Source organism: Nothoprocta perdicaria, unplaced genomic scaffold (genome assembly GCF_003342845.1).
Source record: "Nothoprocta perdicaria isolate Ctin4 unplaced genomic scaffold, notPer1 scaffold_45, whole genome shotgun sequence".
NCBI classification, from domain to species: Eukaryota; Metazoa; Chordata; class Aves; order Tinamiformes; family Tinamidae; genus Nothoprocta; species Nothoprocta perdicaria.
The window spans coordinates 3,046,069-3,062,942 of NW_020455699.1; the positions used below are offsets into that span (position 1 = coordinate 3,046,069).

Below are 16,874 nucleotides of genomic sequence, written 5' to 3' on the forward strand. Positions count from 1 at the left end.
GGCAAAAGTTAAAGTAGGATTAGTAGAGTGCCTAAGTGTTTTCATGGAAGAAGAATGGGATTTGGGAAATTCTTTCTGTCTGTATCTTGTTGCAGTTCACCACATATAATCTGGTCTGTCTTAAAACAGTATTATTGAACATCCCCTGTAATCTTCAGAGTGTGCAGCTGTTCTGGGTTGGTGCAAATCAAGTGATAATTCATGAATTTCCAGTTTGATTTCATAAAGATGAAATTAGTAAATATTCCTAAGACATAAAAAAAATTAGTGCAAGTGCTTTCTGAATTGTATGTTTTTGTTAGTGCACCTCCATGCACTCTTGATTTGAATGGAATCTTGATTTTCCATTCAAGAGTCTTGATTTTCAAGACTCTTCAAAAAGAGTCTTTTTATCAAGTCTCTTGATAAAATTAGAGGTAATTTCAATGGGCTGGAGTATCTGTTGTCCTACAATCATGGTTGGATGATCAGGAAATTAGATGTGAGGCAGAAGCAAGATACTGCTAATGAGCTGGTTGGCAGAGCCTTGTGTAGGGGGAAGGAATTTTTTGTGCTTCATATCAACTGGAAGAAATGTGGATGGACCCGTTGTCCATGAGACGACAGGCACCTTTCTGCTGCAGAAGCAGAGAAGCAAAACATGSCTGGGAGGAGCGTAGGAGACCACAGAGATGGAGGTTCCATTTTGAGAGGGCAGGCAGGTGGATAGGGAGGGCATTTATGGGATGGGGAGGGACGGACTGACACATGCAAAGAGATTTCAGAGAGCGAGATGCAAATGAATCTTCATTTCGATAGAGAAAGCATCAAAGCAGTTATTACTTAATTACTTAAATATCACTTGAAGTTAAATAAGCCCTTGTCCACCATCTGAGGATCTTAATTGAGTCTTTTGCGCCTTTTTTCTTACCGTAATTTTTACTGATGGTGTTTATTTCTGAGAACTCATTCTCCTTGCGTTAAATCAAATAAATGTTTTAACTTTTGTATCTAGTCAGCCCTTTTCATACTTCAAGTACTTAATTGAATCCTGGCTACATGGCAAATAAAACTTCTAAAAGTAGTTTTTCTTAGCCTTGTTCTTATTTATTTTCAAGATTACAAGTAAATTTTTATTTTTACTCCAGCTACTCCTGTGCATACTGTAAAGCTGTTGGTACTGATTGCTAAGCTACAGTTTGGTGAAGGCAGGAGAATATGAGCTATGTGATTGCTTTGTTATATTTTGGCTATAATCTGCTCTTATGCGTTGTCAGGAAGAGGATAACACACATGATGAACCTTTGGGTGTTCTGCCCCAGTCCAGCTGTTTATCTAATACAGATGTTGCTGTGTTTTTTAATATTGTCAGTTGGCAGTTCTATCAGTGGTGCAGATGACAGCCTGTCTGTCAGAATAGGGTCAGGACCACTTTCATGGAGGAAAGATTTTCTTGACTGCTTGTCAGAATTTGAGAAAGGGTGAAATTCTGCAAAATGAGGTGCAAGTTACATTTTTTTTTCAAGAATTTCCCTGCAAAAATCTTTTGAGAAATGCAAATATTTCAACTATCTCCAAATAATTAAAGTTTGAATGCTAAAATCTATTTTAAATATATATATTAAGCAAGGCTAACACTTGAAATATGGCAATATCTTGTGATGTATCTCAGGTAAACTCTTAAAATAGTTTATTGCACTTACACAGCATTATTAAAACTTTTACTGCAAAGGTAGTCCATTTTACTSGGTAGCTAGAGGCTTGCTCTTAAGAAGATGGTGATTTGTGTAGAATATTGGCAATTTAAGCAGCAGTTGTACTAAATACAGAAGTAATTTCCAATAATATATTTATAGAGGGAGACTTAGGTCTAAAAAAAGGAAATATTTTATTTCTGGCTAGGAAACACGAAATTTGGAATCTGGAGGAAATGCCAAACATCTTAGGGTTTGGCTGGCAGTGAATTAATGGGGAAATGGAAGTTTGAGGGGGAACAACCACAGACTCCCTCTGGGCAGACCTGGCTTCTATAGTCTCTTTATCCACTGGGTTCCTTTACTTCATTTTCTTTTCAACAAACCAGATTCCTTTGGATTTGTATCCTTTCTGTGAGCAATTCACACTTCACTCTCCACTTTCAGCCTGAGAGAGTCTTTCTCAGCCGAGAAGATGATGTGAGTGATCACATCCCTTTAAATGTGTCATAATGTGCAAATCCTTCCACATTTTGCATGCTTCACTCTTCCACTGTTTCCTTCATGTCAAATAGAAATGAAGAAATTCCTTTGCATATGCAGCATCAGCTTGTTTTGATAAAAGTAACCGTCACATTAAACATTTTTGGAAGGGGAGTCCTATAAAGAATGATTCTCCTAAAGATCCTGGGTACTGTATAAGTTAAACTCCTTTACTTCCAATCTGGTTTATGAGAGTTTAAAAAGCCACGGAAAAAAATATTTTTACAGATCTTAAATTTTGGGGCCAATACCCGAAAGCATGCTTTTAGCTCAGTGGTCTCTGCATAGCAGTCTAAATGCTATTCCTATGCAAAGGCAATAAGGTATGGAATTGTGCTTACACACATGCTTCCTTAGGGCAAAATCCTACCAGCAAAAAAAAAAACCTCAGAATGGATTGGATTGAGTTTTAGACTGTCAACTGAAAGACATTTAGGAGAGATAATACTTCTCTGGCATGTCCTGAATCCGATACTTTACAGAAAAATAAAGAGCAGGTAGATAGTGCAAACTTCTGGGAGAAACAACAAAGTGTATACTGTGCAAAGTCAGGAAATGTAGTTAATTGAAGACAGAAGTTACTGGTGCTTATGAATTATTTTTTTTGCAACTAAATGCAACTCAGGCATTTAAAGAAAGAAGGTTATAGTGTTTTTGAATAACAAGAGCAAGTTCAGCTCTTCCTGTSTTGTTCACACAAGTTGAAGAGTTGTTTGAGATTACCTTGTTTCGTTCTTTCCTAGGAGAATAAATCTGATGTATAGGGACATTTTACAAAAGCCTTAGGTTACCAAGCTATGCCTTACAACTAGTAAGTTAGAAATAAGAATCTTTTACACTGGGCTTTGAAGAAAGCTCTTTGTCATTATCCTGTTGATAGTGTTTTGTGCTGAAGTTTTAATACGCATATTAAACTTTAGGTACATTTTGTACATCTAGTGTGAATGAATTTTTTTCCATGATAGTATTGTCACATGTCTTAGGTGGTATGGTGAGGCTGTGAAGAAATGCAGTCAGTCTGCAAGCTAGAAAATGACATTAAAAACTGCACTCTGCTGGTATCTTCTTTGTAAGAACCTGGAAATGAGACCATAGGGAGAATTTTGTGATAAAATGGCAACTTTATGTCTGTTTATCACTGTAATCTAGTTTGAGATGCCCATAGAATGGTTGTAGAGACAAAAGAGTAGCCAGCAAGCAAGAAGGATATAAGACAGTAAATTATTTTCAGCTGAGAATTAGGAAATTGTGAATCTGCTACTTGTTTTGGGGGAAGACACCATTATTAGATACATCTGTGTACATACAAGCATGCAGCTGATACTAATAACTTGCAGAAGCCGGAAGAATGTGTAATTCTCTGTAGCTTTGTCTATAAATGCATTGTCAGTATGAGTAATATGATGGGCTTTTTTTTCTACTGCTTTTCTTGTTTTGTAGGTTTTCCTGGTTTTTTTTTTCTTCTCTCTTTCATAGCAGATTGGTTTTTGAAGTCACAGCATTGTAAAGTACTTCTGTGCTATCTTTTGATAATAAACTGTAGACCGTTGATGCTCTTCCTTTAGAGCCGTTAAATGCATTGCTGTCAAGTGGCATGAAGAAAACCATACTTAAAAAAATAAATAAGGCTTGCTCTGACATTTATTTGAAATCTGTGGTATGTCTGCATTTATTATTGCATTTTAATACAGTGTTTTCCCTTTGAGGAAAACAAAGCAGCATATTATCGGAATGCTATTTCCTCTTGCATATCTGACATCTTCTTGATACAGCATTATCTCTGCCCTCTCTCTACACTAGGTTAGTGTAGGGCTCCGTTATATCTTTGGATGTTACATCTGCTTATGCACATTCTTTTTTTATGTTACCCCATTTCCTCTTCTGTTCATGATGATAGGCCAAACATACACTTTTTCTTTTGATCATTCCTGCTCTTGGGGAAGTAATATATAGCGTTTTTATGTGTGTGACACACGCTATTTTTCTTATGTTTATTTGTTGCCTCATTTGTGTCAGTTGGTCTGAGAAGCAGTGTTCATTGCATGAAGCTGACTCTGGCCTGTATTTCGACTTAGCTCACCATGAGTGTGGTGTTTGATGCATAGCTTTTCTCTTATTTTTATGTTTCATGTTTATGGTATATGTTCTTATCATCCCTTGACCCGTGTAATCATTGTGAAAAATCAGGAGCATGATTGTCAAGGATTGAGATTCATCTTCCCTTTTCTACCCCTAAAATGGGCCAAGAGATGGGCAGTTCTTTAGCTGGTTCGCTTTTATAACAGCAGTGGTGCTTTTTACAAAAGTGGTTAAAGTTATCACAAGGATTACGTGGATATCCAGACTTTTCTAAAATTTAGCCATTTGAATACGTGTAGTTGATGTTAACACTGTTTGATAACTTTTATATCATTTTTTCATCTCATTAACCTCTGCCTTAAGAGACTGGGAATAATTTTCAGAATTGCCTACCAGTAGATTAATGCCGAGTTTATGCCAGCAACAGATAGCCGACATAATAGGGCCACTAATAAGTCAGTGCTACCAGCACGATTTCTCAGCTGAATATTGGTGACCTGAGGAATAGCACTGTGAAAATGTTTCCACATCTCTCAGCAAGGAGAAGGAACAAGGAACAAATGTGGCAGAAGTGCTGTGCATCTTTATTCAAAATGTGCTAAGACTTTTTTTTGTAGGTAGATGGGAGAAATATGCAGCCATCTGATGTGAAAAAAACCCACACTTTATATATATTTATGTATTTTATATATAAATATATGCTTATACATTTCTTTAATGAAATCATTGGGAAAATTGTGTTTTCTTATATTTTTTTAAAAGAGATAGTGCTTCTGAGTAATGCCTCTGCATATCTGAAACAAGTCATATTCTGCACAGAATTTCTTTTTGAAGATGTAGAGATAAGTTAGGCAGGAGTCTYGAAGTGATAATGACATCCACACAATTTCTACAGAGATACTTCTTTTCTATCTCTGTGTATTCATACTGCCATGCAAGCATGGAGAATAGCTTTTTGCTGCGCCAGATATGCCTTTTTGTTACTTGTTTAATATTAATATACCTTAAGGTTTAGGGAATAAAGAAGCTTACTGTCAGTCTTGCTGATCACATTTGATAGAAAAAAAATCCTCCTATGAGAAAAAAAATTAATGATTCCGATAGAAACGTTAATGTGTTGACAGTTTAATAATTTGAAGTGAGCTTGAGTTGTATGGTATTTATACAAATAGATTTTAGACTTATTTTAACCTTTGCCACGTTTTTGTAATATTAGATATGCCTCTGGTGTATCAACTTTTTATGTATATGTGTGCATAAAAATATTGAAAGAAAAATAAAAGCCAACCAACTAAGCATCTGTAACACAGTGTTCTTTATTCTAACTGCCTGTTACTGGGAAAGGATTATTGTCTATTAAAAAAAAATGTGTAAAAGGAGTGTCAGTTGAAATCTTTTGCAACTTCATATTGTTCAGGATGTACTATTATTCACAAAATCATTCTATGATATTTCATTAAGTATAGCTGTCAAAAAAAAGAAAAATAGTGACAATACAGCAATAGTTGTAAAACTAGTGTATAGACTTCTTCATACATGCTGTACATATTTAAATGACCCATGGGTCTCCCAAAGCAAGTTTTTTACATTCCAGGTCTTTTACTGTGCATCTGCTACTGGCATGTTGCCACCCACCCACACAGATTTAGTTGAAATAAATTAAATTTATTGTAGTTCACTCAAATACAAAGGTTTATAAACGGTAAAGGTAGTCACCTTGTTAGTAAGGTTACTAAAACAGAGCTTTCTTAAATAGAGATTTTTTCCTTTTGTAGGATTATGTGCACATTTATGTAGCTTCTTAAGTTCTTATATGTTCCTTTTGTTTTCCTTTGCAGATGGGGTTTATACAGATTAATGAGGACTTCATATTTATTGAGCCACTCAATCGCACTTTGGCTGTGACAGGTCATGCACACAGGGTGTACAGACGAAAAAGGTCCATAGAGGAGAAAATTGCTGAAAAGCCAGCTTCTCAAAATCAGTACTGTGGTGTTGTTACAGGTAATATACAAATCTCACTGAACAGATTTAATATAGCCGACATATTAATGGGGGTATAGATAGTAGTTTTAAAACAACCCCCCAACATAAGTGTATCTAGATTTTTTTTGTAGTGGTGGAGTTGGAGGTGGTATTTCAAGACTGGATAGTTCCCTTCCTGATAAGCAGCACTGAAGAATAAATGCTGCTCCTTAAATGAGTCAGTCTCTTTACAAGTGGAAAATATGGGGGCTTTCTTTTTTAAGTTTAACCCAACAATTACAAACTCTGTCTTGTCCCRTTTAATTGTCCTGGTACTTTGCTGATTTACTTACAACATGCAGTAGTTGTACTTAATTTTCAGTTTGCAAACATTCTCACGATTTATCCCAGTTTCAGCTGGTAATACATCTCAAAGCCATAGCTGCTTTCAACTGGGAGTGACACTATGAATGTAAATGGTCTGTATAACAGTGTTCTTGTTTTATGATTGACACTAAAAAGAACTGTGAGAAATAATCCAAAAGCATCTTCCTCAATGATGAGTTGCAAAGTCTATATAAATAGAAGGGTTTCAGAGAAAAATAGGCACATACTGATTTGTTAGATTGTTAATGTTCGACAGAGGAGGGGAAAGACTTCTGTGGAAGATGACAGTCTGTTGTTCCCATTTCAACAGCAGCTTCTCTTCCTCCAATGGAGAGAAAACATCTAAGCATCAGTGTGCTCTCTGTTTAAGATGAGGGTCTTTTTAATGCTGTTTCAAAAAAATGTGTTTTCTTCAGGAGCTAAATCAGATTTTTTTTTCGCATTTGATCAGCATTTTTTCGTGTCTCTTAGCATGTTAGAAGAGAGATACTGCTAAGCTGAAAGGAAATGCAGAGGAGAGCCACCAGGCTCTTCTGGACTGGGAGCATGGTTATATGGCATTTGGGGAAAGGGAGAAGGAATCAGGATTTATTGAAACTGTGCAGAACGGGTAAAGAGGACAACAACAACAATTTTCCAGTGCATAAAGGGGTTGTAGATAGAAGACTGAGACAGACTCTTTTGAGAGGCCTACCTTTATAGGTCTGTCCTTTATAAGATGAAAGGCAACAACTGTAACTTGCCTCCTGGGAAATTTCAGCTGGGCATAAGGGAAAAAAATCATAGTACGAGTGATCAAGCACCAGAACAGACTGCCTACAGAGTTTCTATTGCTGGACACAGCCCTGAGCAACCTGCTCCAGCTTTGATGTTAGTCCTGATTTGAGCAGGGGATTGGCTTGGATCACCTCCAGGGGTCACTTCCAGCCTACATTACTCTTTGCTTCTGTGTTTCTTTTTGAATAGTTCCACTGCTCTGTCACATTTATTTGTTCACAGAATAGCGTGATTTTTTTTTTCCCCATTCTGGAAGTATTTGTTTTGTGTATTTATTTATTTTTAGAATTAGGCTTCCACTCACAAGTTGAAATTGCAAGGTGATTCACAGGTGAATTAGCAAGGAAAGACTCTTTATGTAATTTACTTAGACTGTTTTAGTAGTTATAACTTCCTTTAGGAGGCTCAGTATTTTTCTTCTGGACCTTGCATTTCATTGCTGCTTATTTAAAAAAGATTTCTATATCAGCAAAAATTATTCACTTACTGTAAAGCTACTTACTTCTCCCCAGTTATTGATGATAAATGGGTTATAGCACACATGCCTGCATGTGTGTTGGGCATGAAAGAAAGAGAGAAAATGAAAAGATGAACAATATATTCATGTGTATATGTGGGTAAGGAAGAGAGAGGCACCTGGCAAGTAGCAGTCTATAATATGTATGAAAAGGATTAAAGATTCAAACTCTTGTGTAAGGACATAATTTCCTGTCATGTTCATTACATGTCACCCCTTCTCTTGTTATCTTAGAGAGAGTAGTCAGCTTACTCTGTTCTAATAGTCTTATGCCCAAGTCTGTGGCTTGGTGCAAATAGCCTGTCAACAGAGATTCAATAACTTGTTTCAAATAAGTTYCATTACCTTTGCTGCCAGCCTGGAATTTCAAAGTAACTCAAGCTGTGCATAGCTAGATAGCATCTGCTGGCAAAACTGTGTTGCCAGGAGGCAGTATATGTCTGTGACCCCTAACTTATGGCATTGTGCTTCCTCACTTTACCCTAGCAGGTTGTTTTACTTAATGGGGATGTAATATATTAGTTAAGGTTTATATAGCTCTAARCTAATATCAGCAGAACATTCATGATACGGGCACAACTTTAAAGGTGGGTAGAAACAATAAAAAAGGCTTTTCAGCAATAACTGAGATTTCTAAGTCAAATCCCAAACAGAGTCAATTAAGCAAGCGGCTATAAAGGAGGTTGAGTATGGTGCTCTTCAATATAGTCAAATTTTGCACTTCTCTTCTTTGGTAGAGTTGTGGCTGTGTGACACTGAGAAATTACTGTCTTGGCGCTTCTCAGCAATGTGGACCTGATTTACAATAGGACCTCTCTCTTCTATAGTACTCGTGTGTATCAGAATAGGCATTCGGGGGCAGATATTTATGCTGCTGGTTCTCAGCCAAATTGATCTCAAAKACTGGCTGCATATCAAGCAAATGAAGCAAATTTGTGTTGCCAATGATGAATTATAATTATTAGAAGAAATGAATGTCTGTGCTGGAGGTGCTGAAGGATCACTTTTGGAACTAATAGCTTTGCATGCAGAACTAGAAGAGACGATCAAAGAAGGTATTGTTTGATGTCCGTGACTGTTGTGGGCTGGGTGGAAGGATGCTGCACAGCCAGGCTCATTTGGGGAGAACAAAGAACCTGTTTTCTGTTTTCCTTTTTTTTTAAATTCTTTTCCTAGTAATGAGCGGGGGGAGAGTCCACATTGAGGGAAACAGATGCTTTCTGGATATATAGGAGTAATGTGTGTGTGAGATAGATTTATGTATGTGAGCCAGTTACATATACACAGACCTCACACTCCAAACCTTTATTAGAACATTGCCCTTGAAACCTTCCAAAGAAACCAGTTCACAAGTCTGTTAGAGAGAAAACAGCAGAAAGATTCTTGTTGTTAGAGCAAGGGACCAAATTGCAAAACTGAGCTCTCTTCCACTGCCTTATCTGGGGGTCTGGCTGCAGGCTGTAGTTGTCTGCACTTTGGACCAGCCCCATGGTAGCGCACTTGGTGATTCCTCTGCATGTGGGCTAGTGAGTAAACGCTCGTGTCCACAGTGCAGTAGATCTGGATTTCTGAGGCACCTGTCCAGAGCCCTGTGGTTTCCTTACGGCTGGAGTATCTACATTTTTTATCCTCTCTGGAAATAAAAATTAGTGATGTGCCTGAGATCTAGGCTTTGCTGGGAGTACAGGGTATGTATTTCACGACAGATAAGCACTCAGGTGTCTTGTAGTCTTAGTCTCTTTTCAGTGTTGACTCAGAGATTTGAGACAGCCTGTTTTTAGAGCAGCAGATTTTCAGCTAAGGAGCTAAAATTTTAGCTCCTGAAGGGGCAATTTTGTAACTTTTATCTTATCTGATCTTATCAGTCTCCTATTATTTTCTCTTTTTTTTTCCTTTTGCACATTAAAAGTATATTGCCTCTTTTTGGAGCAGGTATAATTGGGTTACTCAATTAGAAAGTCAAGTTGAATAGTTGGACTGAGATATGATCAACATGCTGAGGAGCACATATAGCAATTACTCTCAAGTGACCTGATGTCATAGAGGAAAGTACAAAGGTCTTCATTATTATTTATTTTAAGCAAGAGCATTTCTAGCCTTCATTTCTATCACAAGTAATGAGTCTGAGTAACAGATTGATATGATTTCTTTTTATTTTCTGAAAAAAAAACTTGTCTTGCTGTACAGAATCCTCTTGTATTATTAATTTTTGCTTTGCCATTGTAATTCAGTTTTTAAACTGAGCTTAGATATCTGTAACCCGAACAATCAACTTTGTGATTTGATCTGATTTTTATATTGTTAGCACATACATGACTGATAGAGGTATGTTTTTTGCAGTCATTTTTGTTTCATATGCCTGATACTTACAATAGTGAGCAATTCTTTGTAATTTTGCCTAATTATGAAATGTAATGCATGTGTTTTGACCTAACACCTGTTATGTAATAGTAATCTTGTCACTAACTCAAGTTCCAGTGGTGTCAAAATTACTAATCCTATTTATTTAAAGGTCTTAGAGAAGAGCTGCAATATTCAGATAAATCAGCTTGCACGTGATGAGGAATCCTGCCAGCAATTTGGAAAAGGTTGGCTGGCCAAGAACAAACTGTCCTCGGCTTGCTAGCCCGGGAGAGGTCTCAGGCAAAATGATGTGCCCAGCTGGTCTGCAGAGCACTGCAGACTTCTCATCCCTTTCAGTCCTGAAGACTGGTTTGGAGCCTGTGGTGGTTCTAATGTTTAGCCCAATGCTGGGTTTTATTGTGCACCGCTTTCTGTCAGTTGTGGGCAAAAGTTAAGGCTTTGGGAGCTATGCTAGCAGACTTTTTTTTTTTTTTTTTTCCTGGACAGTCCACCTACTATTAAATTAAAAGTTTCTAACCAATAGCTGCTGTTTGCAACAAAGGAGCAAACAATGAATAAACTTAGTTGCTGGAAACTTCGCTGGAATCAATCACTACTCCTCAGAGGATGGGGGGAGTTGACCAGATGGTTCATGAGAGAYCTTTCCTAACTGAAATGAGTTTACGATTTAAACTTAGAGCTGTAGCTTACTCTTTCAGCATTAAATGCTTGTATGGTAAGTCATAGTTGTATAGCTTGTAGGGTGTGTTTTTGGCGCAAATCTGGACACTGAAGTTTCCTTAAGAATTATTCTCAGAAGAGTGACAAAAATACACATCATTTTTTTTTTTAGAAAGTTTAGTTTGCTTTAGGGAAGCAAGTGTGTGAAGGATCAGAATGAGAATCAGTATTTCATGTTTGTAGTTTAGGCATTTGTCAGTTATTTATATTCTATGCTACCAGGCACTACATTTTTTATTTATTTGTGTAAGTTATATGCTTCTTTACTAAACTTATATTGGTGTCTATAAAACTTGCGCTGTTTCTTACTTTACTGGAATCAGTCAGTCTTTCTAAAATGTAGCGGGCTGTACTAAATTATATTCATTATATTTTCACAAATTACGTTAAAATAGTAGCTTTTTCAAAGCATGGATAGTTTATATTCCTTAAAATTATAGACATATTAAATATGAGATCCATTCTTCTACTAATATCTTTTAGCGTTAGTTTGTATGAGTTTGGTCATTTTTAAGGTTTATTTCTATCACTTTCATGAGCGTGACGGTTATGTTTTGAAGAGTATTGTGTTACAAAGTGGAGTGCAGAAACTATCCTGTTAAAGATGGGACCGATTAATTGCAAAACACTTTGTTCAAATTTATGCATGTTTAAATATTTCCAGAACATGTGTTTATAATTGTCATCTTGAGCATCAGTATTGCTTAAAATGGAGAGATGAATATTGTATTGTGGAAGCTGAAGAAAATTTAGTTGTTTCAGTAACTTCAACAAGATAGTCGCCTAAGTTTTAGGTCCTCTGAGAGGATCCGATAGTTAGGTTGTTGCAAGAGGCACTTAGGGACATGATTTAGCAGGCATGGTTTTSAAGAGTTTACACTTGGACTAAAAGGTGTTAAAGGTTGTTTCCACCTATAATGATTCTATGATTCTATAAGAAGGATTTTTCTTTTATTATTTTTTTAATATTGAATTCTTTTATACGGCATTATTAACTTCTGCATAAAAAGATATCAGATTACTTTCTCACTCAAAAATATTTATGTATAATAAATTAGTTTTTCTTTTCCTATATTTTCTCTTCAGAAAACATAGGAAAATAGTAATGGGCATCTTGTTAAAAAAATAGTAATGAGCATCTTGTCACATTTTTGTAGAGAAAACTCTCCCAAATAGTAAGTGTAACAAAGTTTCAATTTGGAGCTGTGKTTTTTTTTTGTTGTTGTTGTTTTTCTTAAATAGAAAAAGTTTAGAAACTTGCAGGTAGGATTGGATTTTGTTTGGCTTCTTTGCATATAATGCRAACATCACTGATGTTGAAATCCTCATGGTAAAACATAAAATTTTTTTGCACACAAACTTGTATGCTACATGTAGTTCTTTACATCATTCATCTGAAATAGTCCGGTCTTTCCTCTGTATGAGTCAGTGAATTGTTTCATGTATTTTCTGGATGCTGAAATCATGTTGAATCCAAATTTGTTTTCTTTTATGATAAAAGGCAACAATTGCATTGATGTGGTTTTCTGTTTTCTGAAGATGTGCAGATAGTATTTCTGCAGTCTCAGTGAGACTATTTTTGTGTCAAATCTAATATTAATTTAGTCTTCTCCCTCAAGCCAAAACAGGAGGCGTTGCTCATTTATGAATATGCTAAGTGAAAAGATGTGAATAATCTGACTGGCTGTATTTAGGCAGCTGGTTAAGATTCCATTTTCAGTGATAGAAACTAACATTTGCACATAGTCTAGGCCTTGCATTTGAGTCTGATTGCACTGACAATTTGAAATAAGTATATATCAGAGTTTATGATCRTTACATTCTGTAAAAGCAGTTATGTCATTTTCATGGAAAGCAAATCCTGAAAGTACCAGAGCAACCTTGTGTCAAGTCAATACTATGAAGAGTGTGTCCATCAAGCAATTTTTTTTTTTWTATATTACAGATAAAAGAAAATCCAAGAATCAAAAAATATCAGAAAGTGGAAGAGGAAAAAGATACTCTTACAAATTACCTCAAGAGTACAATATAGAAACTGTTGTGGTCGCAGATCCAGCTATGGTTTCATATCATGGAACAGAAGCTGCCAGAAGATTTATTCTAACTATCTTAAATATGGTAGGMAACTTAAAATTAATTTTGGCAACAATGTATGCACAGTGGACTGATTTCATAGCTTTTAATTATTTTGACTGAACATCTGTAAGGGAGGCATCAGTGAACATCAGCAGACTGTCAGGATTTAGCCTTTTGAAGCACAAAAATTACCATTTTGAAGCACAAAAACCCTGTGATGCTACAGATTTGCCTATGTAATCAGGTTTAGTATCTTTAGTAATAAAGCAGGAAAGTGGGAGATAGACAAAGATAATTTTTAGAAACCACTTTTGCTGTTGTTTGAAAAATACTGCATRATTTGGTATGATCCGTGCTGGTTTTGAAGAGGTGACAGTGTCGATGAGAAGATGTGTGATCATCATAGTGGCTGGAGGAGAAAAGGGCAATGTACTCAGAGTATTACACCCCGTCCCAGCTGTAAATGGGGCAGTGGTACACTGTTTTGGTGCGTAAAGTAGCATAAAGTAGCACTGTGATACACAAAGAATTCACCAGAGAAGAGGCATCCAATGAAGAGTAAGTGAAAACTTCTGCATGTGATTTATTGCATGTGAGTTATGGCCATTTTCTGCCTTGGCCTGCCTGGGCTGTGATTCTGCGTTTAACAAAGCAGGAATTTTCATGCGGACAGTGTTACATGCAGATATAAGTGTTTGGAAAAACAGGCTACAGTTTATAAAGTGATCATGGTTCATTAGGGTCCTTTGGTATTCCCAGACCAAATACTACTTAAGCTCTATTATTTTCCGTCAGAAGACCAGCACAACATAATAGCCTTCAGATGGTTATAGGTTCATTTCAAATAATATGAAATTAAAGCAGTCATTCTAAAATATCATAAAGCTATGGGGTTCTTTGGATTGTGAATTTGATGTTATTAGTCTACAGTGCTGTACTGTATGCAACACAAGCACTTGTTTATATTTCTTTTTTTATCTTAGGTTTTTAACCTTTTCCAGCACAAGAGCCTTGGACTGCAGGTGAATCTTCGGGTGACTAAGCTTGTCCTGCTTCATGAGACACCAGTAAGAACCTACTACCTTTGCCTTAGACTGTAGAGGGCAATGCCACTTTGCTCGCTGCCCATGAAGGCGTGCTATATTCAATCACTTTCAAGACTGGCATTTTTTTTTTAGTCAGCTTCTTGGTGTATTATTTATTTATTTACAGTGATAAACAAATCCCCAGTAAAGGCTAAGCTTTTCCTAGTCTACTTGCTGCATGTACTGAGATTATTCTGAGCCTGCACCTGTAAGACAGTCAAGAAATAAAAAGCAATGGTCTGGTTTCCTATGCAAATTTTCTAGATCTTTTTAAAGCAGGCAAACAAAAACCTCCTTAAATTCTGCTTTGGAATCTTTTTAATAATGATAAAAAGTTAATATTTTTCTTTGTCAACCAGTCACTAGATAAATAGTGCTATGACTATTCTTCTATTACAAATGTTTCCAGCAGCATTTCAAAGCCTGTTCTTTTGCTTTCTGAAGACAGAGGAGTACAGCAGATATCTTGAATGACATTTTGCAGTGATGTATAATTTGCATGTAATATTTCATCATGTTATAATCTTCTTTTCTTGTTGTTTCTACAAAATATTGTTTGAATCCTTACACATTTTAATTGGCTATTGGGAAAAAGGATTTGTCCGTGTTTCTAATACGGACATTTTAAAATACKGCATTTCTTTTACTGGATGAGAAATTAGTTCCTTTTTTTTTTTTTTAATGAAAAAATGCCCTCTTAGGAAGTCTCTTTCATATTCAAATACTGAATCTTCACATCATTATTTTTTATTTCCCTAAGTGTAGTGGAAGAAACAGCATATTTAAGGAGCATGTATAAGAACTTAAGTGAAGATCCACTGCATGCATCTGAACACTGTATTTACCATTGTCCTTGGAGTACATGATTTTATGTAGAGAATTACAATTCTAGCAAAATCAATTGTTTTTTATTTCTAGGCAGATATGTATATTGGACATCATGGGGAAAAAATGTTGGAAAGCTTTTGCAAATGGCAACATGAAGAGTTTGGCAAGAAGAATGACATACACTTAGAAATGTCAACCAGCTGGGGAGAAGACATGTCTTCAGTTGATGCAGCTATACTTATCACAAGGTACAATACTGAAGGRTGGACATTAAAAATTAGGCAGTGAGAATGAGAAAACTGTAGAACGAGAAGACCTTAAGTGTATTATGAGGTAATAGGCAAGTAATACAGTTTGGATTTACTTTGGCAATGTCAAAGAGTGGAAGAAGATTTCACTAGAATCTAGGATGAAAGTCAATCTGAAGTCTTTTTAGAGAAGGAAGCAATAGGAAAAAGAAGGTGGTAAAGAAAATCAATCATAAATTCATAATGAAATTATTATGAAATTATGAAATCATAAGTTCCATATGGTAAATGCTTGAAGTGGTCACCCTTTGTTTCTTCTTCAGCTATGCAGCTGTATGTTATATGACTCTTTGCATGTGTATTCATTTAATGAAAGACAGTATAGACACATAGATACTTTTAATTCAAAAGACAAAAGGGTTTTTAAACTATTCACAACTTGTTTGGCATAACACTAGGCACATCACAACACACTTTTAACRCTCATTTGAGAGCAACCTCATTTGGCATTATATACGTTTTGTAGTTAAAATCAGTTGTCATTCTAAATAGTGCAATATTTATGATGTACTTCAGTACTCTGAAGCAGAAAAATTCTTCCTCAAACTTCCCTGCTGCTTCCTGCTTTTCCCTGTTTTCCAGACCTTTGCCATATTATGGTAATTCTGAGGAAATCGTGCTGGGAGTGGGAGATACTGAAGTCCATACTCCGTGCTTACAGCTTTTTTGCTACTTCCACTGTTTAATCTCTTTCCTTTCCTTAGAAATGTCCATCACATTCTCTTCTTAACCTATACCATCCCTCTGTACTTACTGTGTTCTGTCTGTTACAGGAAATGTTGATTCTTTGAGGGAGCAAATCATCTCTGTTGTGCATTGACATGTTTGCTGAGCAGTAATCCACTCAAGTTCCTCTGAACTACAGTGGTAGATAAAATYTATTATAATAACAAATTATGCTTCTAGTTCTATGCTTCAATTCATCAGGAAACTTCTTTGGGATGACAAAGTGCAAGGAGTTTATCACATTAAGTCYTGGATGTGATTTTAACAGCACTGAGTGTGTTGGTAGGAAAGAATCTGGAGGAGAAGAGCTGTGATCAGTAGGAAAAAGTGAGTGGGAGGCAAAAGACATGAAGAATCACTGAGTAACATGACACCAGGCTGATGAGCAAAATTAAAGAGCTTGTTATATCTAGTTTTAGTTTGTAAATATCCAAGAATAAATGAGTGACTACAGTGCTATGGTATATTCAATTTTTTTTTTAAATGTGGGTTGCTGAGTGACCTCYCACTTAACCTCTGGTTTCCAAATCTGTGAAGACAGTCAGCAATATTCACATCTTTTGAGAGCTGCCCGGGAGAGCCCTAAATGTGAGATCTGTCTCAAGATGACAGGAGAATGAGATATAACATGTTAGTTTAACAAGATTAGCCTTTCTCTCACTTGGAATCTCCGATTCTTGTGTCTAAATTTAAAGGACATATTAGGAGAAGCCTTATGTTCTTGTCAGATATTGCAGGTAGCACTTCTTTGGCTTGTGAAGTAATGAGATACAGTGAAACAGCAGGTAACACCTCTTTTCTCTGGTATTCCCTCTTCTGCCATAAT

At 36.2% G+C, this 16,874-nt stretch overlaps 1 protein-coding gene across 1 annotated transcript in view; it reads left to right on the forward strand.

The window, feature by feature from the left end:
* The window catches only part of ADAMTS19 (ADAM metallopeptidase with thrombospondin type 1 motif 19), a 139,325-nt gene that overhangs the window by 24,485 nt on the left and 97,966 nt on the right, over window positions 1-16,874 (forward strand). The window contains exons 3-6 of the mRNA XM_026046586.1: window positions 6,134-6,299; window positions 12,971-13,143; window positions 14,085-14,168; window positions 15,105-15,262. Coding sequence (XP_025902371.1) covers window positions 6,134-6,299; window positions 12,971-13,143; window positions 14,085-14,168; window positions 15,105-15,262 — 581 coding nt within the window. The remainder of the gene's footprint in view (window positions 1-6,133; window positions 6,300-12,970; window positions 13,144-14,084; window positions 14,169-15,104; window positions 15,263-16,874) is intronic.